The 27915-nt window shown below is 61.4% G+C and overlaps 1 protein-coding gene across 1 annotated transcript; it reads left to right on the top strand.

Moving 5' to 3' along the window:
• Positions 1-7: 7 nt before the first annotated feature.
• On the top strand, positions 8-26519 carry LOC115915988 (ras/Rap GTPase-activating protein SynGAP-like; the record flags this gene model as incomplete). The annotated part of the gene is made up of 7 exons (XM_030969687.1): positions 8-84; positions 6755-6876; positions 6950-7055; positions 16431-16528; positions 20706-20827; positions 26168-26321; positions 26421-26519. Coding segments are annotated over exons 1-7 (723 nt in total), but the record flags the coding sequence as incomplete, so codon positions are not given.
• Between the last annotated feature and the right edge of the window lie 1396 nt (positions 26520-27915).

The raw sequence follows: 27915 nt of genomic DNA, 5'->3' as shown, positions 1-27915 counted from the left end.
CCCTCCCGCCCCTCCCCCCGCCCCTCCCCCCGCCGGGGGTGTCGCGCGCCGCCGGTGGCACCATGTCCTATGTCCCCTTCCGAGGTACGGCCCGCCGGACTGGGAGCACTGGGAGCGCTGGGAGCCCGCACTGGGCAAACTGGGAGCGCCGGGGACCCGCACTGGGCAAACTGGGAGCGGCGGGGGCGCGGGGGAGGGGTCACTGGGCAAACTGGGAGCGGGGGAGGGGCGAACTGGGAACGGGGGTGCTGCGGACTGGGAGCACTGGGAGCGGGGGGGGCGGCACTGGGAGCGGGGGTGGCGGTTACTGGGCAGACTGGGAGTAAAGGAGGCTCTTACTGGGGATACTGGGAGCGGGGGATGCTGTTACTGGGCATACTGGGAGCGGGGGATGCTGTTACTGGGGATACTGGGAGCGGGGGGGCTCGGACTGGGCAGATGGGGGGGTGGCGGATACTGGGAGCGGGGGATGCTGTTACTGGGCATACTGGGAGCGGGGGAGGCCGGTACTGGTGGTACTGGGAGCGAGGGATGCTGTTACTGGGGATACTGGGAGCGGGGGGTGCTGTTCGGACTGGGGATACTGGGAGCGGGGGATGCTCTTACTGGGCATACTGGGAGCGAGGGATGCTGTTACTGGGGATACTGGGAGCGGGGGTGGCTCGGACTGGGCAGACTGGGAGCGGGGGAGGCCGGCACTGGGAGCGCTGGGAGCGGGGGCGGCTGTTACTGGGCAAACTGGGAGCAGAAGATGCTGGTACTGGGGATACTGGGAGCGGAGGCTGCGGTTACTGGGGATACTGGGAGCGGGGGAGGCCGGTGCTGGTGATACTGGGAGTAAAGGATGCTGTTACTGGGCATACTGGGAGCGGGGGCGGCTGTTACTGGGCATACTGGGAGCGGGGGAGGCCCGGACTGGGAGCGGGGGAGGCCGGGACTGGGCAGACTGGGAGCGGGGGCGGCTGTTACTGGGAGCACTGGGAGCGGCACTGGGGCCGGGGGCGGCTGTTACTGGGCAGACTGGGAGCGGGGGCGGCTGTTACTGGGACTGATCCTGCGGCCGGGGGCGGCTTTACTGGGCAGACTGGGAGCAGAGGCTGCGGTTACTGGGGATACTGGGAGCGGGGGAGGCTCGGACTGGGGCCGGGGGTGGCGGTTACTGGGGATACTGGGAGGACAGGATGCTGTTACTGGGGATACTGGGAGCGGGGGAGGGGGCACTGGGCATACTGGGATTGGGGGAGGCTGTTACTGGGCATACTGGGATTGGGGGTGGCTGTTACTGGGCATACTGGGATTGGGGGTGGCTGTTACTGGGCATACTGGGATTGGGGGAGGCTGTTACTGGGCATACTGGGATTGGGGGTGGCTGTTACTGGGGAGGCTGTTACTGGGCATACTGGGATTGGGGGTGGCTGTTACTGGGCATACTGGGATTGGGGGAGGCTGTTACTGGGCATACTGGGGATTGGGGGGGGCTGTTACTGGGCATACTGGGATTGGGGGAGGCTGTTACTGGGCATACTGGGGCCGGGGGAGGCTCGGGCCGGGGCCGGGGGCGGCTTTACTGGGCAGACTGGGAGCGCGCGGGGCTTTACTGGGAATACCGGGGGCGGGGGAGGCCGGGACTGGGCAGACTGGGAGCGGGGGTGGGGTTACTGGGCAAACTGGGGAGGGGATGCTGTTACTGGGCATACTGGGGCGGGGGATGCTGTTACTGGGCAGACTGGGAGCGGGGGAGGGCGGTACTGGCGATACTGGGAGCGGGGGATGCTGTTACTGGGCATACTGGGACGGGGGGTGTTACTGGGCATACTGGGAGGGGGATGCTGTTACTGGGCATACTGGGAGCGGGGGATGCTGTTACTGGGGATACTGGGAGCAGAAGATGAGGTTACTGGGGATACTGGGAGCAGAAGGTGAGGTTACTGGGGATACTGGGAGCAGGAGAGGCCGGTACTGGGGATACTGGGGCTGGTACTGGGCCTGGCAGTGGCTGTTACTGGGGATACTGGGACTGAGGGAAGGCTCAGACTGGGCATACTGGGAGCGGGGGTGGGTGTTACTGGGCAGACTGGGAGCGGGGGTGGGTGGTACTGGGCAGACTGGGAGCGGGGATGGGTGTTACTGGGCATACTGGGAGCAGGGGTGGCTGTTACTGGGCATACTGGGAGCGGGGGAGGCTGTTACTGGGCATACTGGGAGCGGGGGTGGGTGGTACTGGGCATACTGGGAGTGGGGATGGGTGTTACTGGGCATACTGGGAGCGGGGGTGGGTGGTACTGGGCATACTGGGAGCGGGGGAGGCTCAGACTGGGGATACTGGGAGCGGGGGTGGGTGTTACTGGGCAGACTGGGAGCGGGGGTGGGTGGTACTGGGCAGACTGGGAGCGGGGATGGGTGTTACTGGGCATACTGGGAGCGGGGATGGGTGTTACTGGGCATACTGGGAGCGGGGGATGCTGTTACTGGGGCCAGGGCAGGCGGTTACTGGGCATACTGGGACTGGTACTGGGGATACTGGGACTGGGGGATGCTGTTACTGGGCATACTGGGATTGCAGGTGGGTGATACTGGGGATACTGGGACTGGGGGATGGTGTTACTGGGCATACTGGGAGCAGAGGCCTTGTACTGGGAGTACTGGGATTGCTGCTGGAGGATACTGGTGCTGGAGGAGGCGGTTACTGGTTAGACTGGGACTGGGGGCTGCTCGTACTGGTGATACTGGGGTTGGGGGGGGCTGTTACTGGGAGTTACTGGTTTGAGGTGATGCTGTTACTGGGAGTTACTGGTTTGAGGTGATGCCCTTACTGGGAGTTACTGGTTTGTGGTGATGCCGTTACTGGGAGTTACTGGGAGTTACTGGTTTGTGGTGATGCTGTTACTGGGAGTTACTGGTTTGAGGTGATGCCCTTACTGGGAGTTACTGGTTTGCACTGATGCCGTTACTGGGAGTTACTGGTTTGTGGTGATGCCGTTACTGGGAGTTACTGGTTTGAGGTGATGCTGTTACTGGGAGTTACTGGTTTGAGGTGATGCTGTTACTGGGAGTTACTGGTTTGTGGTGATGCCCTTACTGGGAGTTACTGGTTTGTGGTGATGCTGTTACTGGGAGTTACTGGTTTGAGGTGATGCTGTTACTGGGAGTTACTGGTTTGTGGTGATGCTGTTACTGGGAGTCACTGGTTTGAGGTGATGCTGTTACTGGGAGTTACTGGTTTGAGGTGATGCTGTTACTGGGAGTTACTGGTTTGAGGTGATGCTGTTACTGGGAGTTACTGGTTTGAGGTGATGCTGTTACTGGGAGTCACTGGTTTGAGGTGATGCCTTACTGGGAGTTACTGGTTTGTGGTGATGCCGTTACTGGGAGTTACTGGTTTGAGGTGATGCTGTTACTGGGAGTTACTGGTTTGTGGTGATGCCCTTACTGGGAGTTACTGGTTTGAGGTGATGCTGTTACTGGGAGTTACTGGTTTGAGGTGATGCCCTTACTGGGAGTTACTGGTTTGCACTGATGCCGTTACTGGGAGTTACTGGTTTGTGGTGATGCCCTAACTGGGAGTCACTGGTTTGAGGTGATGCTGTTACTGGGAGTCACTGGTTTGAGGTGATGCTGTTACTGGGAGTTACTGGTTTGTGGTGATGCCGTTACTGGGAGTTACTGGGACGTGGGGATGCTGTAACTGGGAGTTACTGGTTTGCAGTGATGCCGTTACTGGGAGTTACTGGGACGTGGGGATGCTGTAACTGGGAGTTACTGGTTTGCAGTGATGCCGTTACTGGGAGTTACTGGGACGTGGGGATGCTGTAACTGGGGATTACTGGGAGATGAGATCGGTGTAACTGGGAGTTACTGGTGTTACTGGTGGTAACTGGTCATTACTGCTTGTTACTGGTGTTACTGGGGGTCACTGGGGGTTACTGGGGGTAACTGGTGGTTACTGGTGTTACTGGGAGATAGGGATGCTGTAACTGGTGCTTACTGGGGGTTACTGGGGGCAACTGGGGTTACTGGTGGTTACTGGAGATAGGGATGGTGTTACTGGTGCTTAGTGGGGGTCACTGGTGCTTACTGGTTGTTACTGGTTGTTACTGGTTGTTACTGGTTGTTAGTGGTTGTTAGTGGTCCATCCTGGTTGTTACTGGTTGTTACTGGTTGTTACTGGTTGTTACTGGTTGTTAGTGGTCCATCCTGGTGGTTACTGGTTGTTACTGGTCATTACTGGTCATTACTGGTGGTTACTGGTGGTTACTGGTAATTACTGGTGCTTACTGGTCCGTGCTGGTGCTTACTGAGGGTTACTGGTGCTTACTGGTTGTTGCTGGTGTTACTGGTTCTTACTGGGAGATGGGGATGCTGTAACTGGTGCTTACTGGTGCTTACTGGTCCATGCTGGTTATTACTGGTGCTTACTGGTGCTTACTGGTGGTTACTGGTTGTTACTGGTCCATGCTGGTTGTTACTGGTGGTTACTGGTTGTTACTGGTGTTTACTGGGGTTACTGGGAGATGGGGATGGTGTTACTGGTGATTACTGGTTGTTACTGGTCCGTGCTAGTTGTTACTGGTGGTTACTGGTGGTTACTGGTGGTTACTGGTTGTTACTGGTGGTTACTGGTGGTTACTGGTTGTTACTGGTCCGTGCTGGTTGTTACTGGTGCTTACTGGAGGAAACTGGGGGCAACCAGGGGTTAGAGGTTGTTACTGGTGCTTACTGGTCCTTACTGGTCCTTACTGGTGCTTACTGGTGGTTTCTGGTGCCTACTCGTTGTTTCTGGGGGTTACCAGTCACTACTGGTGCTTACTGGTCATTACTGGGGGTTACTGGTGGTTACTGGTGGTTACTGGTGGTTACTGGTCTGTGCTGGTTGTTACTGGTGCTTACTGGTCATTACTGGGGGTTACTGGTGGTTACTGGTGGTTTCTGGTGGTTACTGGTGCTTACTGGGGTTACTGGGAGATGGGGATGCTGTAACTGGTGCTTACTGGTGCTTACTGGTCGTTCCTGGTGCTTACAGGTTGTTACTGGTGTTACTGGTTGTTACTGGTCCATGCTGGCGCTTACTGGCGCTTACTGGTCCGTGCTGGTTATTACTGGTGTTACTGGGGGTTACTGGTGGTTACTGGTTGTTACCAGTGGTTACTGGTGGTTACTGGTTGCTTCTGGTGTTACTGGTTGTTACTGGTCCATACCGGTTGTTACTGGTGGTTACTGGTTGTTACTGGGAGATGGGGATGCTGTTACTGGGGGTTACTGGTGCTTACTGGAGTTACTGGTTGTTACTGGTGGTTACTGGTCCGTACTGGTGGTTACTGGTCCATACTGGTTGTTACTGGTTGTTCCTGGTCCATACTGGTCCATACTGGTTGTTACTGGTCTATACTGGCTGTTACTGGTCCATACTGGTCCATACTGGTTGTTACTGGTTGTTACTGGTCCGCACTGGTGCCGTGACCCCGGGCCAGCCCATTCCGTGGCTGTGTGGGGGGTTTGGGGTCCCCCCGGGGGTTTTTGGGGTCCCGGGGGTGCTGAGGGACCCCGGAATTCCCAGGGGGGTTTGGGGACCCCCCAAAATCCCCAAAATCCCCCAAATCCCCCAAACACCCCAAAACTCCCAAAATCCCCAAACCCCCAAAATCCCCAATCCCCCAAATCCCCCCAAATCCCCAAAACTCCCAAAATCCCCAAACCCCCAAAATCCCCCAAACCCCCCCCAAACCCCCAAAACCCCAAAACTCCTCAAAATCCCCAAATCCCCAAAATCCCCCAAACACCCCAAAATCCCCAAACCCCAAAACTCCCAAAATCCCCGAATTTGGGACACCAGGTCAGCCGCACCAACGGGAACCGGGGGCACCCCGGAATTTGGGAGTTTTGGGGTTCCCTGGCAGAATTTGGGGGTTCCTGGGGTTGATTTTGGGGATCCCGGGAGGAATTTTGGGATTCCCCGGTGGGATTTTGGGGTTCCCATGGGGAATTTTGGGGTTCCCGGGGTTGATTTTGGGGTTCCCGGGAGGAATTTTGGGGTTCCCAGGGTCGATTTTTGGGGTTCTCACGTGGAATTTTGGAGGTCCAGTCAGGAATTTTGGCGTTATCGGGAGGGATTTTGGAGTTCCTGGGGGGAATTTTGGGGTTCCCTGGTGGATTTTTGGGGTTCCCGGGTGGATTTTTGGGGTTTCTGGGTGGAATTTGGGGTTATTTGGTAGATTTTGGGGTTCCCAGGTGGAATTTTGGGGTTCCCGAGTGGTATTTTTGGGGTTCCCGGGTGGATTTTTGGGAACCCCATCCATGGGGGGGGGGGTCACCCTCAGTTTTAGGGGCTCACCCTGGATTTGGGGGTGACCCAGCGGCTCGAGGGGGTCCTGGGGATCCCCACGAGTTCCCTGGGATCCCCCCCAAAATTTGGGGACCCCCCCAAACCCCCATCGTGCCCCCCCCCATCCTTTGGGACCCGGTACCGGGGGGGGGTTCCGGGGTTCCCAAATCCCCCTGCCCGATCCGGGGACCCCCCCGGGTTTCGGGGACCCCCGGGTTTCGGGACCCCCGGGTTTCGGGACCCCCGGGTTTCGGGGACCCCCCCCGGGTTTCGGGGCCCGTCCCCGCCGTGGGCCGCGGTTGCCGGAGCAACGCGGGATGCGGGCGGCGGGTGCGGGAGGAGGATGCGGGTGGGCGCGGGGGGCTGGGGGGGGGGTACCCGGTTATTTTGGGGGTTGGGGGTGTGGGGGGGGGGGTCTCCAGATGTGACCCCCAGATGTGCGAGGAGCCCCCCTGGGCCGCGGGCCCTACGCCCCCTCCCCGTACGAGCGGCCCCCCTGGAACCCCCGGTTCTGCATCATCTCCGGCAACCAGCTGCTGATGCTCGATGAGGAGGAGGTGAGCGGCGCCCGGCGGGCTCGGGGGGGGCTCGGGGGGGTCCCCCCAAAACGGCTGAACCCCCCGTGCGCAGATCCACCCGCTGCTGATCCGGGAGCGGCGCGGCGAGCCGTGCCGGAGCAAGCTGCTGCGCAGGACCGTCAGCGTGCCCGTGGAGGGCCGCCCGCACCCCGAGCACGGTAACGGCGCCGGAGGGGTCCCCGAGCCCCCCCGGGACCCCCCGGGACCCCCCGGGACCCCCCGGGACCCCCGGGACCCCCCCCCTCGGTGCTTTCGGGGTGGGGGCGGGGCGGATTTGACACCCCCACCCGCGCCATGGGAGCCATGGCGACTCCATCCCATAATGCTCGCAGAGGCGCTGCTGCGCTGCCATGGCGACGGTTGCCATGGAGACGGGGACACGGGCCCTGCCTCCCCCCCCCCAACCCCAAATTCCGCCCCTCCCCCTTGCCCCCCCCCCCTTCCCGAGGAGGCGCCACCCGGGGGGGGACACCGGGGGAGGGACACGAGGGGACACGGGGGGGGGGGGACACGAGGGGACACCGGGGGGGGGGGGACAGGAGGGGACACCGGGGGGGGGAGGGGGGGACAGGAGGGGGTGGCACCGGCCCTGCCCCCCCCGCACCCCCCGCGCGGGTTTGGGGGGAAAAAAGGGAAAATTGGGGCTGGGGGGGAGGGGACAGAGGGACAGGGACGGGGACAGAGGGACAGGGATGGGGACAGAGGGACAGGGATGGGGACAGAGGGACATGGGGACAGAGGGACAGAGGGACAGAGGGACAGGGACGGGGACAGGGGACAGGGATAGGGACAGAGGGACAGAGGGACAGAGGGACAGGGACGGGGACACAGGGACAGGGACAGAGGGACAGAGGGACAGAGGGACAGGGGGACAGAGGGACAGGGATGCCACCAATGCCAGCAGCGCTGCTGGGGACAGGGCCAGCAGTGCCACCAGTGCCACCCCTGCTGGGGACAGGGACAGGGCCAGCTGTGTCACCCTTCCTGGGGACAGGGCCAGCAGTGTCACCAGCAGTGCCAGGGGACATCGCTGTCACCTGCCCAGTGCCACCCCCAGTGTCCCCGTGCTGCCGCCACCTCCCAGTGCCACCAGTGCCACCAGTGCCACCAGCCACACTGGGGACAGGGACAGCGGTGCCACCCTGTCACTGTCACCGCTGCCACCCCCCAGTGCCACCCCCACTGTCCCCGTGCTGCTGTCACCCCCCAGTGCCACCAGGGCCACCCCTGCTGTCACCGGTGCCACCAGTGCCATTGTCACCATCCAGTGCCACCGCGGCTGCCATCCTGTCACCGCTGTCACCGCTGCTGCCACCATCCAGTGCCGCCAGTGCCACCATCACCAGTGTCACCGCTGTTCCCAGTGCCATTGTCACCGCTGCTGCCACCATCCGCTGCCATAAATGTCACCAGTGCCACCATCACCTGTGTCACCTGTGCCATCAGCGCCGCCACTGTCACCTGTGCCCCCCGTGCCACCAACGGTGCCACCAGTGCCACCCCCAGTGTCCCCAGTGCCACCATCCGCAGTGCCACCTCTCGCCACTGCCACTGTCACCAGTGTGTCCCAGTGTCACCAGTGCCACCATCTCCAGTGCCACCAGTGTCCCCATTCCCAGTGTCCCCAGTGGCCCTGGTCACCCTCCCAGTGTCACCACTGCCACCACCCCCAGTGCCAGTGGTGTGTCCTGGTGTCACTGTCCCCTGTGTCCCCTGTGTCCCCAGTGTCCCCAGTGCCACCGGGACCCCCAGTCTGTCCCCAGTGTCCCCAGTGCCACCAGTGCCACCATCCCACTGTCCCCATCCCCAGTGTCCCCAGTGCCACCAGTGCCACTGGTCACCCTCCCAGTGTGTCCCAGTGTCCCCATTCCCTTGTCCCCAGTGCCACCGGTGCCACCACCCCCGGTGTCCCTGGTCACCCTCCCAGTGTCTGTCCCAGTGTCCCCAGTGTCCCCTGTCCCAGCGTCACCATTCCTGGTGTCACTGGTCACCGCCAGTGTCCCCGGTGCCACCATCTCCAGTGCCACCAGTGTCCCCAGTGCCACCATCTCCAGTGTCCCCAGTGTCACCATTCCTGGTGTGTCCCCAGTGCCACCGTCTCTGGTCTGTCCCAGTGTCCCCAGTGCCACCACCCCCAGTGTCACTGGTCACCCCCAGTGTGCCCCAGTCTGTGCCAGTGCCACCATCCCCAGTGTCCCCAGTGTCCCCAGTGCCACCATCCCACTGTCCCCACCATCCCCAGTGTGTCCCAGTGTCCCCATTCCCGGTCTCCCCAGTGCCACCATCCCCAGTGCCACCAGTGTCCCCATTCCAGTGTCCCCAGTGCCACTGTCACCGCTGTGCCCCGGTGTCCCCAGTGCCACCAGTGCCACCAGTGCCACCAGTGCCACCAGTGCCACCAGTGTGTCCCGGTGTCCCCATTCCCGGTGTCCCCAGTGCCACCTCTCACCACTGCCACCATCCCCAGTGCCACCAGTGTCCCCATTCCCGGTGTCCCCAGTGCCACTGTCACCGCTGTGCCCCGGTGTCCCCAGTGCCACCAGTGCCACCAGTGCCAGCAGTGTGTCCCGGTGTCCCCATTCCCGGTGTCCCCAGTGCCACCATTCCCAGTGCCACCAGTGCCACCAGTGTGTCCCGGTGTCCCCATTCCCGGTGTCCCCAGTGCCACCATTCCCAGTGCCACTGTCACCGCTGTGCCCCAGTGTCCCCAGTGCCACCAGTGTGTCCCGGTGTCCCCATTTCCAGTGTCCCCAGTGCCACTGTCACCGCTGTGCCCCGGTGTCCCCAGTGCCACCATCCCCAGTGCCACCAGTGCCACCAGTGTGTCCCGGTGTCCCCATTCCCGGTGTCCCCAGTGCCACCTCTCACCACTGCCACCATCTCCAGTGCCACCAGGGTGTGCCAGTGTGTCCCAGTGTCCCCATCCCCAGTGCCCCCAGTGCCACTGTCCCCAGTGTCCCCAGTGCCACCATCACAGTGTCCCCACTGTCCCCAGTGTCCCCATCCCCAGTGTCCCCAGTGCCACCATCGCAGTGTCCCCAGTGTCCCCAGTGCCACCATCCCCAGTGTCCCCAGTGCCACCAGTGTGTCCCAGTGCCCCCATCCCCAGTGTCCCCAGTGCCACCATCTCCGGTGTCACCGGTCACCCTCAATGTGCCCCAGTGTGTCCCAGTGTCCCCAGTGCCACCATTGCACTGTCCCCAGTGCCACCATCCCCAGTGCCACCATCTCCAGTGCCACTAGTGCCACCAGTCACCGCCACTGTCCCCAATGCCACCATCCTCACTGCCACCGGTGCCGTCGGTGCCACCATTCCCAATGTCCCCAGTGCCACCATTCCCAGTGTCCCCGGTGCCACCATCTCCAGTGTCCCCGGTGCCACTGGGCACCCTCCCGGTGTGTCCCCAGTGCCACCTCTCACCACTGCCACTGTCACCAGTGTGTCCCGGTGCCACCATCCCCAGTGCCACCAGTGTCCCCATCCCCAGTCCCAGTGCCACCACCCCCAGTGCCACCAGCGCCATTAGTGTGTCCCAGTGTCCCCAGTGCCACCAGTGTCACAGTGTGCCCATCCCCAGTGCCACCATTTCCAGTGCCACCAGTGCCACCATCCCCAGTCTGTCCCAGTGCCAACATTCCCAGTGCCATCAGCGCCACCATCTCCAGTGCCACCAGTGCCATTAGTGTGTCCCAGTGTCCCCAGTGCCACCAGTGCCACCATTCCAGTGCCACCAGTGCCACCATCCCCAGTCTGTCCCAGTGCCACCATCCCCAGTGTCCCCAGTGCCACCCTCCCAGTGTCACAGTGCCACCCTACCAGTGTCACAGTGCCCCCATCCCCAGTCTGTCCCAGTGCCACCCTCCCAGTGTCCCCAGTGCCACCCTCCCAGTGTCACAGTGCCACCCTCCCAGTGTCCCCAGTGCCACCAGTGCCACCTCCCAGTGTCACAGTGCCACCCTCCCGGTGTCACAGTGTGCCCATCCCCAGTGTCCCCAGTGCCACCCTCCCAGTGTCCCCAGTGTCCCCACTTCCCCCCAGTCTGTCCCAGTGTCCCCAGTGTCCCAGTGCCACCCTCCCATACCCAGGTGCCCATCCCCATGTCCAGTGCCACCTTCCCAGTGCCCAGTGCCCCCTCCCATGTCCCCAGTGCCACCCTCCCCGGTGTCACAGTGTGCCATCCCAGGCCCCAGTCCCCCTCCCAGTGTCCCAGTGCCACCCCTCCCATGCCCCACTGTCCCCAGTCCCCAGTCTTCCCAATTCCCCAGTGTCACAGTGCCACCCTCCCATTCCCAGTGCCCCCTCCCAAGCCCCAGTGCCACCCTCCCAGTGTCCCCAGTGTCACAGTGTGCCCATCCCCAGTGTCCCCACTGTCCCCAGTTCCCCCCAGTCTGTCCCAGTGTCCCCAGTATCCCCAGTGCCACCCTCCCAGTGTCCCAGTGCCACCCTCCCAGTGTCCCCACTGTCCCCAGTTCCCCCCAGTCTGTCCCAGTTCCCCTCCCCCCTTTTTTCCCACGGCCCTCTGGCCCCGCCCCTTTCCCACGCCCCCGCCATGGGCGTGGCCTCCCCTCCCTATAGGCGTGGCCTCCCTCCCAGTGGGCGGGGCCTCCCGTTTCGGGGCGTGGCCTCCCCCGCACGCCGGGCGCGCCCCCGGAACGCGGTGGGCGTGGCCGGGGGACGCTGTGGGCGTGTCCCGAGCGCGGTGGGCGTGGTTTGAGCGCGGTGGGCGGGGCCTGCCGAGCGCGGGGCGGCGGCGGCGGCGCCGGGTGAGTGAGGGGGGGGCGAGTGTGCAAGGGGGGGGCGAGTGTGAGAGGGGGAGGGGCGAGTGTGCCTGGGGGGAGGGGCGAGGTGCAAAGGGGGAGGGGCGAGTGTGCAGGGGGAGGGCGGGGGGGGGGGGGGGGAGGTGGGGAGGGGGGGCGGGGGCGGCGCGGCGCGGAGCCGCGAGCGGGGGGGGGGGGGGGGGGGGAGTGAGTGTGCAAAACGGGGGGGGAGGGAGGGGGGAGCGGGTGAGTGTGCGCGGGGGAGGGGGAGGGAGAGGGAACGGGAGGGGGCGTGCGGGGGGCTCGGGTGTGAGTGTGCGAGGGGGGGTCAGGTGAGTGTGCGGGGGGGGGTCAGGTGAGTGTGCAAGGGGGGGTCAGGTGAGTGTGAGTGTGCAGGGGGGGTCAGGTGTGTAGTGTGAGTGTGCGAGGGGGGGTCAGGTGAGTGTGCAGGGGGGGTCAGGTGAGTGTGAGTGTGCAAGGGGGGCTCAGGTGTGTGAGGGGGGCTCAGGGTGAGCGTGCAAGGGGGGCACAGGTGTGCGAGGGCCGGGGGGCTCAGGTGTGCAGGAGCTGAGGGGGGGCAGGTGTGAGTGTGCAAGGGGGGCTCGGGGTGAGTGTGCAAGGGCCGGGGGGGCTCAGGTGTGCGAGGGGTGCTCAGGTGTGCAGGGGAGGCTGGGGTGAGCGTGCAAGGGTCAGGTGAGTGTGCGAGGGGGGGTTCGGGGGCAGGCTCTGGGGGGGCTCGGGTGAGTGTGCAAAGGGCAGGTGAGTGTGCGAGGCCTCAGGTGTGCGCGACCCCCGAGTGAGTGAGTGAGTGAGTGAGTGAGTGAGTGAGTGAGTGAGTGTGCCCCCCCCAGGTGTGCTCAGGTGTGTGTGCCCCCCCTCAGGTGTGTCTGACCCCCCAGGTGTGTGTGTGTCCCCCCCGGTGTGTCTGACCCCCCAGGTGTGTCTGACCTCCCCCCCCCTCAGGTGTGGCCCCCCCCAGGTGCCCCCAGTGTGTGCCCGTCCCCCCTCAGGTGTGTCTGACCCCCCCCCCCAGGTGTGCCCAGGTGTGCCCGTGCCCCCCCCCCAGGTGTGTCTGCCCCCCGGTGTGCCCAGGTGTGTGTGCCCCCCCCCCAGGTGTGCCCGTGCCCCCCCCAGGTGTGTGTGCCCCCCCAGGTGTTCCCCCAGGTGACCCCTCCCCCCCTCAGGTGTGTCTGACCCCGCCCCCCCTCAGGTGCCCCCCCCGCCGCCCCCCCCGATGCTCTCCGGGGTCTCTCGGGCCCCTCCGGCGGGGCTCGGGGGGGCCCCTCCCCCCCGGCTTTAGCCCCGCCCCCCCCATGTGGGGCCCCGCCCCCGCCGCGCCCCCCGCACCCCGGGGTCCCCCCGGAGCCTGCGGGGCCCCCCCGGCCCCCCCCGGGCCCCCCCGGGCGGCTGCAGCACCCTGGCCGGTAGGAGATCATTGATCGATCATTCATTGATAATTGATTGATTGATTGATTGATTGATTGATTGACTGGGGAGCGGGCGAGGGGGGGAAAAGTTCAAGGGATCCCAAAACTTTGGGGGGGAGGAGCTCGAAATTTGGGGAGGGGGCTCCGAACTGGGGAGGGGGCTCAGGGGGAGTTAATGTGGGGAGGGGGCTCCGGATTTGGGGAGGGGGCTCCAAACTGGGGGAGGGGTTAAAGGGGATTTGGGGAGGGGGCTCTAAACTGGGGAGGGGGCTCAGAGGGAGCCAGCAGCACCGTGGCCGGTAGGAATTTGGGGAGGGGGCTCGAAGGGGCTCGGGGGGTGAATTTGGAAGGGGATTTAGGGGGGAGAAGTTCAGGGGATCCCAAAATTTTGGGGGGGGAAGAGCTCGGAATTTGGGGAGGGGGCTCAGATTTGGGGAGGGGGCTGGAATTTGGGGAGGGGGCTCAGGGTTCAGGGGGATTTGGGGAGGGAGGAGAATTTTGGGGGGAGAAGTTCAGGGGATCCCAAAATTTTGGGGGGGAAGAGCTCGAAATTTGGGGAGGGGGCTCGGGGTTAAAGGGGATTTGGGGAGGGGGGAGAATTTGGGGGGATTTTGGGGGGGGTTGGGGGCTTTTAGGGGATTGGGAGGGCAGAGTTGAAGCGACCCCCAAATTTGGGGAGGGGTCTCGGGGTTCAAGGGGATTTGGGGGGGGGAAGTTCGAGGGATCCCAAAATTTTGGGGAGGAGGAGCTCGAAATTTGGGGAGGGGGCTGGAAATTGGGGAGGGGGTTTGGGGTTCAAGGGGATTTGGGGCAGGGGGAAGAATTTTGGGGGGATTTTTTGGGGTCTGCCCCGATTTTGGGGTGGGATTTTGGGGTCCCCGTGGATTTGGGGGTGCCCCTGACCCCCTGTGACCCCCAAATCTCCCCCAGACCCCAAATCCCCCCCTGTCACCCCACGGAGCAGAATTTGGGGTGCCCCCAAGAGATGGGGGTGGGAATTTGGGGTCTCCCCTGATTTTGGGTGGGAATTTGGGGTCTCCTTGGGATTTTGGGTAGGATTTTGGGGGTCTCCCGGGTTTTGGGGTCTCCCCAGGTTTTGGGGTCCCCGAGGATTTGGGGCTGGGATTTTGGGGTCTCCCCAGGTTTTGGGGTCCCCGGGGATTTGGGGCTGGGATTTTGGGGTCTCCCCAGGTTTTAGGGTCCCCGTGGATTTGGGGCTGGGATTTTGGGGTCTCCTTGGGATTTGGGGTGGGATTTTGGGGTCTCCCCAGGTTTTGGGGTCCCCGTGGATTTGGGGCTGGGATTTTGGGATCCCTGTGGATTTGGGGCTGGGATTTTGGGGTCTCCCCGGGTTTTGGGGTCCCCGTGGATTTGGGGCTGGGATTTTGGGGTCCCTGTGGATTTGGGGCTGGGATTTTGGGGTCTCCCCGGGTTTTGGGGTCCCCGTGGATTTGGGGCTGGGATTTTGGGGTCTCCCCGGGTTTTGGGGTCTCCTTCGGATTTTGGGGTGTGATTTGAGGTCTCTCCGAGTTTTGGGGTGGGATTTCGGTTCCCCCAGGTTAGGGGTGCAGTTTTGGGGTCCCCCAGGGTTTTGGGGTGGGATTTTGGGGTCCCCCCGGGTCAGGGGGTAGGATTTTGGGGTCCTGCTGCGTTTTGGGGCGAGATTTTGGTTCCCCCCTGGGTTTTGGTGAAGGATTTGGGTTCACCTCAGGTTTTGGGGTCCCCTTGGATTTGGGGCTGGGGCTTTGGGGTCTCACAGGATTTTGGGGTGGGATTTTTTGGGGTCTCCCCATATTTTGGGCTGGGATTTGGGTTCCCCTGGGTTAGGGGTGTAATTTTGGGGTCACCAGGGGTTTTAGGGTGTAATTTTGGGGTCTCCCAAGGTTTTGGGGTGGGATTTTGGTTCCTCACCAGTTATGGGGTGGGATTTGGGGGTCCTGCTGCATTTTGGGGTGGGTTTTGGGGTCCCCTCAGGTTTTGGGGTGGTATTTGGGGTCAGTCTGGGTTTTGGGGTGGGGTTTTGGGATTCCCCCGGGTCACGGGGTAGGACCCGAGGTTCCCGGGATTTTGGGGTGGGATTTGGGGTCTTCTCCGGTTTTGGGGTGGGATTTGGGGTTCCCCCAGGTTTCAGGGTGAGATTTTGGGGTCTCCCCGGGTTTTGGGGTGGGGTCCAGGTCCCCCCAGGTTGGGGTCGGGATTTTGGGGTCCTGCTGCAATTTTGGGGTGGGTTTTGGGTTCCCTCCGTGTTTTGGCGTGAGATTTTGGGGTCCCCCCAGGTTTTGGGGTGGATTTTGGGGTCCCCCCAGGTCGAGGGGTGGGATTTTGGGGTCCTGCTGCATTTTGGGGGGGGATTTTGGGCTCCCCTGGATTTTGGGGTGGGACCAGAGTTCCCCCCACATTTTGGGGTGGGTTTTGGGTGCCCCCAGGTTTTGGGGTGGGATTTTGGGGTCCCCCCAGGTTTGGGGTGGAATTTGGAGTTCCCATGGGTTTTGGGGTGTAATTTTGGGGTCTCCCCAGATCGGGGTGTGGGTTTTGGGTTCCCCCCAGGTTTTGGGGTGCCCTGTCCCCCGTTTTTGGCCCCCGGGTTTTAGGGTGGGATTTTGGGTTCCCCCCGGGTTTTGGGGTGGGATTTGGGATCCCGCTGGGTTTTGGGGTCCTCCCAGGTCAGGGGGTGGAACCCGAGGTCCCCCCACGTTTTGGGGTGGGATTTGGGGTCTCCCAGGGTTTTGGGGAGGGATTTTGGGGTCCCCCTACATTTTGTGTGTGGGATTTGGGTTCCCCTGGGTGAGGGGGGTAATTTTGGGGTCTCCCTGGGTCTTAGGGTGGGATTTTGGGGTCCCCCCAGGTCAGGGTTGGGATTTTGGGGTCTCCCCGGATTTTGGGGTAGGACCCGGGTCCCCCTGGATTTTCAGGTGGGATTTTAGGGTCCTGCCGGATTTTGGGGTGGCTTTTGGTCTCCCCTCGGGTTTTGGGGTTGGGGTTTGGCTCCCCGGGTTTTGGGGCTCCCTGACGCCCCCGTTTTTCTACCCGGTTTTTGGGGTGGGATTTTGGGTTCTCCCTCCGGTTTTTGGGGTGGGATTTTGGGTTCTCCCTCCGGGTTTTGGGGTGGGATTTTGGGGTGGGGGTTTGGGGTGGGGGTTTGGGTTCCCCTCAGATTTTGGGGTGGGATTTTGGTCTCACCCTGGGTTTTGGGGTGGGGTTTGGGTTCCCCCAGGTTTTGGGGCGAGATTTTGGGGTCCCCTCAGGTCAGGGGCTGGGATTTGGGGGTCCCACTGCATTTTGGGGTGGGGTTTGGCTCCCCCCGGGTTTTGGGGCTCCCTGACCCCGATTCCCCCGCTCCGTCCCCAGATTACCACGGCGGCCGCTCCCGCAGGAAGAGCGTTCCCGGGGGGAAGCAGTTCAGCATCAACATGGACGCGCCGCCCGCGCCGCCCTTCCGGCCCTCGGTGAGCGCCGGCGCCATGGCGACCGCGGCCTGACTGTCACCATGGCAACCGTGGCCTGATCATCACCATGGTGACCGCGGCCTGACTGTCACCATGGCAACCGCGGCCTGGCGCCATGGCAACCGCGGCCTCACCATCACTATGGCAACCGTGGCCTGATCATCACCATGGCGACCACAGGCTGACTATCACCATGGCAACCGCAGCCCGTTGCCATGGCAACCATGGCCTGACTGTCACCATGGCGACCACGGCCTGACCATCACCATGGCAACCGTGACCTGACTGGCGCCATGGCAACCGCAGCCTGACTGTCACCATGGCAACCGTGGCCTGACCATTGCTGTGGATGCTGTGGCCCCCCATCATCTGTTGCTATGGTTACCATTGTCATCCGTTGCCGTGGTTACCATGATCCCCACCCCCCACTGCTTCAGTTACAATTGTAAAACTCATCATCCGTTGCCATGGTTGCCATTGTCATCTATCATCCGTTTCCATGGTTACCGTGGTCTTCTCCCCTCCATTGCCATGGTTACCATTATCACCCCTCATCGGTTGCCATGGTTACCATGGTCCCCCCGCCCCCTGTTGCCATGCTGACCATTGTCACTCATCAGCCATTGCCATGGTTACCGTGGTCCCCCCATCCCCCTGTTGCCGTGGTTACAATTGTCATCTGTTTCCATGGTTACCGTGGTCCCCTACACCCCATTGCCATGGTAACCATGGCCCCCCCATGGTCCATTGCCATTGTTGCCCATCATCCGTTGCCATGGTTACTGTTGTCACCCATCATCCGTTGCCATGGTTACTCTGGTCCCCCCCATTATTCCATTGGTTTGGTTACTGTGGTCCCCACATCTCCGTTGCCATGGTTACTGTGGTCCCCCACCCCCCATTGCCTGGTTGCCACTGTCACCCGTTGCCATGGTTACCATGGTGGTTTCCCTCCCCCCATTATTCCATTGCTGTGGTTACTGTGGTCCCCACATTCCTGTTTCTATGGCTACTGTTGTCATCTATCATCCGTTGCCATGGTTACCGTGGTCCTGATACCCCCATTTCCATGGTTACCATTATCATCTGTTACCATGGTTACCATGCCCCCCCGTTGCCATGGCTTCCATTGTCATCTGTAGCCATGGTTACCATGCTCCCCCATTGCCATGGCTGCCATTGTCATCCGTTGCCATGGTTACCATGGTTCTCCCCCCATTGCCATGGTTACCATGCTATTTTCCCCTTCCCCCACCTGTTGTCTTGGTTATTCGGGGTATCCGTTGCCATGGTTACCGTGGTCCCAATGCACCCGTTGCCACAGTTACCCCATCACACACCCATTGCCATGGTTACCCACCACCACCCGTTGCCATGGTTACCGAGTGCCCAGCCCCCATGGCCGCACTTACACTGGTACTCAGCTGTTGCCATGGCTACCCTGGTCCCTGTTTCCGTGTTACCATGGTTACCCAACACCACCCATTGCCGTGGCAACCCCATCACACACCCGTTGCCATGGTTACCCCACTGCACACCCGTTGCCAAGGTTACTGTTGTCCTCCATCACACGTTGCCATGGTTACCATGGTCCTGTTTCCATGGCTACTGTGGTCCCATATGCCTGTTGCTATGGTTACCTCATCGCACACTCGTTGCCGCGGTTACCACGTTCCCAATACACCTGTTGTCGTGGGCCTCCATCACGCATTGCCATGGTTACCACGGTCCCCTTTCCATGTTACCATGGCTACCCCATCACACACCCGTTGCCATGGTTACCCCATCACACACCCGTTGCCAAGGTTCCCGTAGTCCTCCATCACTCGTTGCCATGGTTACCCTGGTCCCTGTTTCTGTGTTGCCATGGTTACCACAGTCCCCCCCATCACACACCCGTTGCCATGGTTACCAAGTGCACACCACTGATGGTCACCCGTTGCCATGGTCACCACAGTCACCCATCACCTGTTGCCATGGTTACCCTGTCACACACCCGTTGCCAAGGTTCCCGTAGTCCTCCATCACTCGTTGCCATGGTTACCATGGTCCTGTTTCCATGCTGCCATGGTTACTGTGGTCCCCATGTGCCTGTTGCCATGGTTACACCCGGCGCACACCCGTTGCTATGGTTACCAAGTACCCCAGTCCCCCCATTGCCACACTTACACTGTTGTGGTGCTCAGCTGTTGCCATGGTTACTGTGTTCCCTGTCACCCGTTGCCATGGTTACCCTGATCCCTGTTTCCGTGTTACCGTGGTTACCGCAGTCACGCATCACCCGTTGCCATGGTAACTGTGGTCCCCCGTACATCCGTTGTCTTGGTTACTGGGGTAACTGTTGCCGTGGTTACCCCATCACACGCCCGTTGCCTTGACTACCCTGGTCCCTGTTTCCATGTCGCCATGGTTACCCCATCACACAGCCGTTGCCATGGTTGCCATGGTACCAACCTGCCGTTGCCATGGTTACCGTGGCCACTATTTCCATTGCCATGGTTACCATGGGCAGCACACGCACATTGCCGTGGTTACCCCATCACACACTGGTTGCCATGGTTACTGCAGTCCCTCATCACAAGTTGCCATGGTTACCATGGTACCCAGGCAGCCGTTGCCATGGTTACCACGGCTCAGCATATCCCTGTTGTCGCGGTTATTGTGGTCCTGCCTGTTGCCATGGTTACCCCTCACGCACGTTGCCATGGTTACTGCACCCCCCCATCACTTGTTGCCATGGTTACCGTGGCCTGGCACATCCCTGTTGCCATGGTTGCTGTGGGCCTGCCTGTTGCCATGGTTACCCCATCCCAGGCCTGTTCCCATGGTTACCCTGGCCCTGCACGTCCCCGTTGCCATGGTTGCCATGACTGTGTCTGTTGCCATGGTTACTGAGACCCATCGCCTCCCTGTTGCCATAGTAACAGGGCAGTGACCCCTGTGGTCCCCATGCTCGGGAACCGCGATGCTCAGCTGCCCGTCACCATGGCAACCGCAGCCCTGTGGTACCTGTTACCGTGGCAACCGGGTAACCTGGAGCCTACCGCACCTGTTTCCATGGCAACCACGGCCCTGAATGACCCGTTGCCATGGCAGCCAGGTAACCCAAGGTCAGGGGCCGGGTAACCCGGTTACCGTGGTAACGGGTTATTGCAGACCCAGGTGACCCAGAATAACCTGTTGCCATGGTAACCAGGCAACCTGAATCCGGAATAGCCTGTTGCCATGGTAACAGGACAGCCCAGGTACCGAATAGTCTGTTGCCATGGTAACCAGTAATCCAGGTCCTGAATGACCTGTTGCCATAACAGGTAACTGGGTAACCTGGGCTCAGAATAGTCTGTTGCCATGGTAACCTGGATCTGGAATAACCCATTGCCATGGTAACCAGGTGACGCAGGTCCAGACTGACTCGTTGCCATGGTAACCAGGTAACCCGGGTCCTGTGCTGCCTGTTGCCATGGTAACCACGCAGCCCACACACTGAATGACCCATTACCACGGTAACCAGTTGACCTGGATCTGGAACAACCCGTTGCCATGGTAACCGGGTCACCTGGGCCCTGACTGAGCCCTTGCCAGGGTAACTGGTCTGTTGCCATGGTAACTGGGTAAGCCAGGTCTGGAGTAACCCGTTGCCATGGTAACCAGGTAACACCCTGTGTGACCCGCTATGGTACCCGTTGCTATGGTAACCGGGTAACTCAGGCCCTGAGTAGTTTGTTGCCATGGTAACTGCTGCTCGTCGCCATGGAAACCATGACCCAGTGTCCCCATGGTGACCCCTGACCCCTCAGTGACCCCTTGACCTCAATGCCACAATGACCCCCGGGTGACCTCTGGCCCTCCAGACCCCAATGTCCCCTTGACCCCTGTGTGACCCCTGACCCCCAGTGACCCTGATGACCTTGGCTGACCCCTGGGTGATCCCTGACCCCTAGTGACCCTTGGATGACCCTGACCCCTGGGTGACCCCTGGGTGACCCCTGGGTGACCCCTGGATTACCCCTGATGCTGGGTGACCCCAGTGACCCCTGGATGACCGGTGACCCAAGTGACCACCGGGTGACCCCTGGTTGACCCCTGACCCCTGAGTGACCCCCTGACCCCTGGGTGACCCCTGACCTCTGTGACCCGCAGTGACCCCCGAGTGACCCCGTGACCCCGGTGTCCCCAGCAAGGCTTCCTGAGCCGGCGCCTCAAGAGCTCCATCAAGCGCACCAAGAGCCAGCCCAAGCTGGACCGGACCAGCAGCTTCCGGCAGATCCTGCCCCGCTTCCGCAGCGCCGACCACGACAGGTGAGACACACCTGGGCACACCTGGGATACACCTGGGTACACCTGGGTACACCTGGGATACACCTGGGTACAGCTGGGTACACCTGAGATACACCTGGGATACACCTGGGTACGGCTGGGTACACCTGAGATACACCTGGGTACGGCTGGGTACACCTGAGATACACCTGGGTACGGCTGGGTATGGCTGGGTACTCCTGGGTACACCTGAGATACACCTGGGGCATTGGGGATACACCTGGGGTACACCTGGGGCAGCTTCCGGCAGATCCTGCCCCACTTCCGCAGCGCCGACCACGACAGGTGAGACACACCTGTGCACTGGGATACACCTGGGCACACCTGGGTACACCTGGGATACACCTGGGTACACCTGGGTACACCTGGGATACACCTGGGATACACCTGGGTACGGCTGGGTACACCTGGGATACACCTGGGTACGGCTGGGTACACCTGAGATACACCTGGGATACACCTGGGTACGGCTGGGTACACCTGAGATACACCTGGGTACGGCTGGGTATGGCTGGGTACTCCTGGGTACACCTGAGATACACCTGGGGCATTGGGGATACACCTGGGGTACACCTGGGGCAGCTTCCGGCAGATCCTGCCCCACTTCCGCAGCGCCGACCACGACAGGTGAGACACACCTGGGCACACCTGGGATACACCTGGGCACACCCGGCTGGGTACACCTGAGACACACCTGGGGGATACACCTGAGATACACCTGGACGGCTGGGTAGCTGGGGACCTGGGTACACCTGAGATACACCTGGGGCATTGGGGATACACCTGGGGTACACCTGGGGGCACCTGGGGTACACCTGGGGATACACCTGGGCATACCACAGGTGAGACACACCTGGGCACAGGTGAGACACACCTATGATACACCTGGGTACACCTGGGCACAGCTGGGTATGGCTGGGTACACCTGGGTACAGCTGGGGTACACATAATACACCTGGGGTACACCTGGGTACACCTGAGACACACCTGGGGCATTGGGGATACACCTGGGGTACACCTGGGGCAGCTTCCAGCAGATCCTGCCCCGCTTCCGCAGCGCTGACCACGACAGGTGAGACACACCTGGGCACACCTGGGATACACCTGGGCACACCTGGGTACGGTTTGGTACACCTGGGTACACCTGGGATACACCTGGGGTACACATCATACACCCATACACCTGGGCACACTTGGGAGACACCTGGGTACACCTGGGATACACCTGGGTACACCTGGGGTACACATCATACACCTGGGCACACCTGGGATACACCTGGGTACACCTGGGGCAGCTTCCAGCAGATCCTGCCCTTTTTCTGACCACGACAGGTAACACACCTGGGCACAGTGAGACACACCTATGATACACCTGGGGTACACCTGAACAGCTGGGGTACGGCTGGGTACACCTGGGTACAGCTGGGGTACACCATAATACACCTGGGGCACACCTGGGTACACCTGAGATACACCTGGGGCATTGGGGATACACCTGGGGTACACCTGGGTCACACACCTGGGCACACCTGGGCCCGCTTTCGCAGTGCTGCCCGCTACAGGTGAGACACACCTGGGATACACCTGGGATACACCTGGGTACGGTTTGGTACACCTGGGTACACCTGGGGTACACCTGGGGTACACATCACACACCTGGGACAGCTTTGGCAGTGCCAACTCCAACAGGTAAATACACCTGGGGGCACCTGGGTACACCTGGGACTCACCTCACACACCTGGGATACATGAGGGGCAGCTTCAGGCAGATCCTGCTGCACTTCTGCAGCACTGACCACGACAGGTGAGACACACCTGGGTACAGCTGAGACACACCTGAGATACACCTGAGATACAGCTGGGTACAGCTGGGGGCATTGGGGATACACCTGAGCACACCTGGGCACACCTGGGTGCGTCTGGGGCAGCTTCCAGGAGACCCTGCTGCACTTCCGCAGCACTGAATAGGTGAGATATACCTGGTGACAGGTGAGACATGCCTGGGCACACCTGGGTACACCCAGGGCAGCTTCCGGCAGATCCTGCCCCGCTTCCGGAGCGCGGATCACGACAGGTAACCACAGACACACCTGAGACACACCTGAGATACACCTGAGATACACCTGGGTACAGCTGGGGCATTGGGGACACACCTGGGGTACACATCACACACCTGGGGCAGCTTCTGGCAGATCCTCCCCTGCTTCTGGAGTGCCAACCACGACAGGTGAGACACACCTGAGATACACCTGGGTACTCCTGGGTACACCTGGGTACAGCTGGGGGCATTGGGGATACACCTGGGTGCACCTGAGATACACCTGAGGTACACCTGGGCACAGCTGGGGTACACCTGAGATACACCTGGGCGCACCTGAGATACACCTGGGCACAGCTGGGTACACCTGGGGGCACTGGGGATACACCTGGGGCAGCTTCCGGCAGATCCTGCTGCGCTTCTGGAGCGCCAATCACGACAGGTGAGACACACCTGGGGGCACCTGGGCACACCCGAGATACACCTGGGATACACCTCATGCACCTGGGATATACCTGGGCACACCTGGGCACACCTGGGGGCACTGGGGACACACCTGGGCACACCTGGGGGCACTGGGGACACACCTGGGCACACCTGGGGCAGCTTCCAGCAGGACCTGCTGCGCTTCCAGAGCGCCAACTACAACAGGTAAATACACCTGGCGGCACCTGGGGGCACCTGGGGGCACTGGGGACACACCTGGGCACATCTGGGGGCACACCTGGGAATACCTGGGACACATCTGGGGACACCACAGGGATTCCTGGAGGCACCAGGGGTCACCTGGGCACACCTGGGGACACCTGGGGTCACCTGGGGACACACCTGGGGTCACCTGGGGACACACCTGGGGTCGCACCTGGGCACATCTGGGGTCACCTGGGCACACCTGGGCACACCTGAGGGGGTTTGGGGGCACCTGGGGACACCTACAAACACACCTGGGACACACCTAGGAGACCCGGCCACACCTGGGGACACCAGGGCACACCTGGGGACACCACGGGGGCATTTGGGGACATTTGGGGGCACTGGACCAGCAGCTCCCACAGCGCCGAGCGTGACAGGTACCGGCAACACCTGGGGCACACCTGGGCACACCTGGGCACACCTGGGGGCGCCCCGGGGGGATTTGGGGGTCCCACCGGGGGGGGGGGTCCCGAGTTCCGCCAGGAACTGCCCAAAATCCCCCAAAATCCCCCCAAAAATCCCCGAAAATCCACCCAAAAGTCCCCCCAAAATTCCCCTAAAATTCCCCAAAAGTCGACCCAAAATTCCCTGAAAATCCCCCCAAAAGTCTCCCCAAAATTCCCCCAAAATTCTCTGCAAATCTCCCCAAAATCCCCTCAAATCTCACCAAATCCTCGCAAATCTCCCAAAATCCTCCTAAAATTCCCCAAAATCCCCTGAAAATCTCTTCCAATCTTCCCAAATCCCCTCAAATTTCACCAAATCCTCTCCAATCTCCCGAAATCCCCTCCAACCCCCCTAAATCTCCTCAAATGCCCCAGAATTCCTTCAATTCTCCCCAAATTCCCTCGATCCCCCTCCAAAATCCCCTCAAATCCCCCCAAATTCCCCTCAGACCCTACAGAACCCCCCCAAACCTCCCAAAATCTGATAACCCCCCCTAAATCTGCCCCAAATCCCTCAAATCTCCCCAAATCCCTCAAATCTCCCCAAATTTCCCCCAAATCCCCCCAAATCGCCCCCAAATTCCCCTCAGACCCTACAGAACCCCCCCAAATCTCTCAGATCTCCCCAAATCCTCCCAAATCGCCCCAAATCCCCCCCAGATCGCCCCCAAATTCACTCCAATCCCCCCAAATCCCCTTCCAACCCCTCCAATCCCCCCAAAACCCCCCCAAACCCCCCCAAATTCCCCTAAATCCCCCCAAATCTCCCCAAATCCCCACCAAGTCCCCATGAAACCCCACGAAATCCCTCCAAACCCCCTCAGATCCCCTTCCAACGCCTCATAATCCCCCCAAATCCCCCTAAAACCCCCCCAAATCCCTTTCCGACCCCCAAATTCCTCCCAAATTCCCAAAATCCCCCGCAGGGCACGGCTGATGCGGAGCTTGAAGGAGTCGCACTCGCATGAACCTCCCCAAAATGCCCCCAAATCCCCCCCAAATCCCCCAAATCGCCCCAAATTGCCCCAAAGTGCCCCAAAATGGCCCCAAAATCCCCTCCCAAACCCCACCCCAGACCTCCCCAGACCCCCCGGATCCCCCCAAATTCCCGAAATTCCCGAATCCCCCCAATCCAAGGCGTGGCTGATGCAGAGCTTTAAGGAGTCGCGCTCACACAAACCCCCCAAATCCCCTCAAATCCCCCCAAAATGGCCCCAAATGCCCCCAAATCCCCCACAGACCCCCCCAATTCCCTCCCAAATCCCCTCAGACCCCCCCCAGACCCCCCAAATTCCCGAAATTCCCGATGGAGGGCGCGGCTAATGCAGAGCTTGAAGGAGTCGCACTCGCACAAACCTGCCCCAAATCCCCCCAAATGGCCCCAAATCCCCCAAAATGGCCCCCAAACCCCCCAAATGGCCCCAAATCCCCCCAAATGGCCCCAAATCCCCCCAGACCCCTCCAGCCCCCCCAATCCCCCCGAATCCCGGCGTTCCGCTGCAGGGCGCGGCCGATGCAGAGCTTGAAGGAGTCGCATTTGCACAAACCTCCCCGAAATGCCCCTAAATCCCTTTCCAACCCCCCAAAATGCCCCCAGACCCCCCGGACCCCCCCGGATCTCCCAAAATTCCCAAACTTCCCAAATCCCCCCAATCCAGGGCGCGGCTGATGCAGAGCTTGAAGGAGTCGCACTCGCACGAGCTCCCCACAAATGGTCCCAAAATGGCCCCAAATCCCCCAAAATGGCCCCAAATCCCCCCCAGACCCCCCCAAATCCCCCCGGACTCCCCCGAATCCCGGCGTTCCCGCTGCAGGGCGCTGCCGATGCAGAGCTTGAAGGAGTCGCATTTGCACAAACCTCCCCAAAATGCCCCAAAATCCCTTTCCAACCCCCCAAAATGCCCCAAAATCCCCTCAAATCCCCCCAGACCCCCCCTAGACCCCCTGGATGCAGAGCTTTAAGGAGGGATTTGGGGGCATTTTGGGGGGATTTGGGGGCGATTTGAGCTTTAAGGAATCGCCACCCGCATGAGCTCCCCCAAACACCCCCCAAGCATCCCCCAAATGCCCCCAAAATGGCCCCAGACGCCCCCCAGCCCCCCGGATCCCCCCGGATCCCCCCGAATCCCGGCGTTCCCGCTGCAGGGCGCGGCTGATGCAGAGCTTTAAGGAGTCGCACTCGCACGAGTCGCTGCTGAGCCCCTCGAGCGCGGCCGAGGCGCTGGAGCTGAACCTGGACGAGGATTCCATCATCAAGGCCGTGCACAGCAGCATCCTGGGCCAGGAGTTCTGCTTCGAGGTGCGCCTGCCTCCCGGAACCTTCCGGAACCTTCCGGCACCTTCCGGGGTGGGGTTCTGGGGGGCGTGGCTCACCTGGGGCTGGGGGCGGTGCCCGCAGGTGACGACGGCGTCGGGCACCAAATGTTTCGCCTGCCGGTCGGCGGCCGAGAGGGACAAATGGATCGAGAACCTGCAGCGCGCCGTGAAGCCCAACAAGGTGGGGGAGGGCAGGGGGGAGGGGCTACGGGGAGGGGGGGAGGGGCTAGTGGGAGTGGGGGAGGGGCTACTGGGTGAGGGGGTGGGCAACTGGTGGGGATGGGGGTGGTCAGTGGGGTTTGGTGGTCAACTGGTTATGGGGGGGTCAATGGGTCATGGAGGTGGTCAACTGGTCATGGGGGTGGGCAGCTGGTCAGGGGGATGGGGTGGTCAGCGGGGTTTGGTGGTCAGCTGGTGTTTGTTGGTCAGCTGGTTATGGGGAGCGCCAGCGGGTCGTGGTAATGGGCAACTGGTGAAGGGGGTGGGCAACTGGTGGGGATGGGGGTGGTCAGTGGGGTTTGGTGGTCAGTTGGTGTTCAATGGTCAGCTGGTCATGGGGATGGGCAACTGGTGAAGGGGGTGGGCAACTGGTGGGGATGGGGGTGGTCAGTGGGGTTTGGTGGTCAGTTGGTGTTCAATGGTCAGCTGGTTATGAGGAGGGTCAATGGGCCATAGGGGTGGTCAGCTGGTCATGGGGATGAGGGTGGTCAGTGGTGTTTGATGGTCAGTTGGTTATGGGGAGAGCCAGTGGGTTATGGGGATGGGCAGCTGGTCATGGGGGTGGGGTGCTCAATGGTGTTTGATGGTCAGTGGTGTTTGATGGTCAGTTGGTTATGGGGAGACCCAGCAGGTCATAGGGATGGGCAGCTGGTCATGGAGATGGGCAACTGGTGGGGATGGGGGTGGGCCATGTTTTTTGATGGTCAACTGGTGTTCAATGGTCAGTTGGTGTTCAATGGTCAACTGGTCATGGAGATGGGCAACTGGTGGGGATGGGGGTGGTCAGTGGGGTTTGGTGGTCAGTTGGTGTTCAATGGTCAGCTGGTTATGAGGAGGGTCAATGGGCCATGGGGGTAGTCAACTGGTCATGGAAGTGGGCAACTGGTGGTGAAGGGGGTCATTAACTGGTGTTTGATGGTCAGGTGGTTATTGGGAAAGTCAACGGGCCATGGGGATGGGCAACTGGTCATGAGGATGGTCAATGGATCATGGGGGTGGGCAACTGGTCATGGAGATGGGGGTGGTCAGTGGGGTTTGATGGTCAACTGGTGTTCAATGGTCAGCTGGTTATGGGGAGAATCAATGGACCATGGGTGTGGTCAGCTGGTCATGGGAGAGGGCAACTGGTGAGGATGGGGGTCATTAACTGGTGTTCAATGATCAACTGGTGTTTGATGGTCAACTGGTCATGGGGGTGGGCAACTGGTCACGATGATGGGAATGGCCAATGGTGTTTGATGGTCAGCTGGTTATGGGGAGAGTCAATGGGCCATGGGGGTGGGCAACTGGTCATGGAAGTGGGCAACTGGTCAGGGGGGTGTTCAACTGGTCATGGGGATGGGGGTGGTCAGTGGGGT

This window comes from Camarhynchus parvulus, unplaced genomic scaffold, assembly GCF_901933205.1.
Source record: "Camarhynchus parvulus unplaced genomic scaffold, STF_HiC, whole genome shotgun sequence".
Taxonomy (NCBI): Eukaryota; Metazoa; Chordata; class Aves; order Passeriformes; family Thraupidae; genus Camarhynchus; species Camarhynchus parvulus.
Note: the sequence above shows the minus strand (reverse complement) of the source record. Positions and strands in the feature narration are given on the sequence as shown.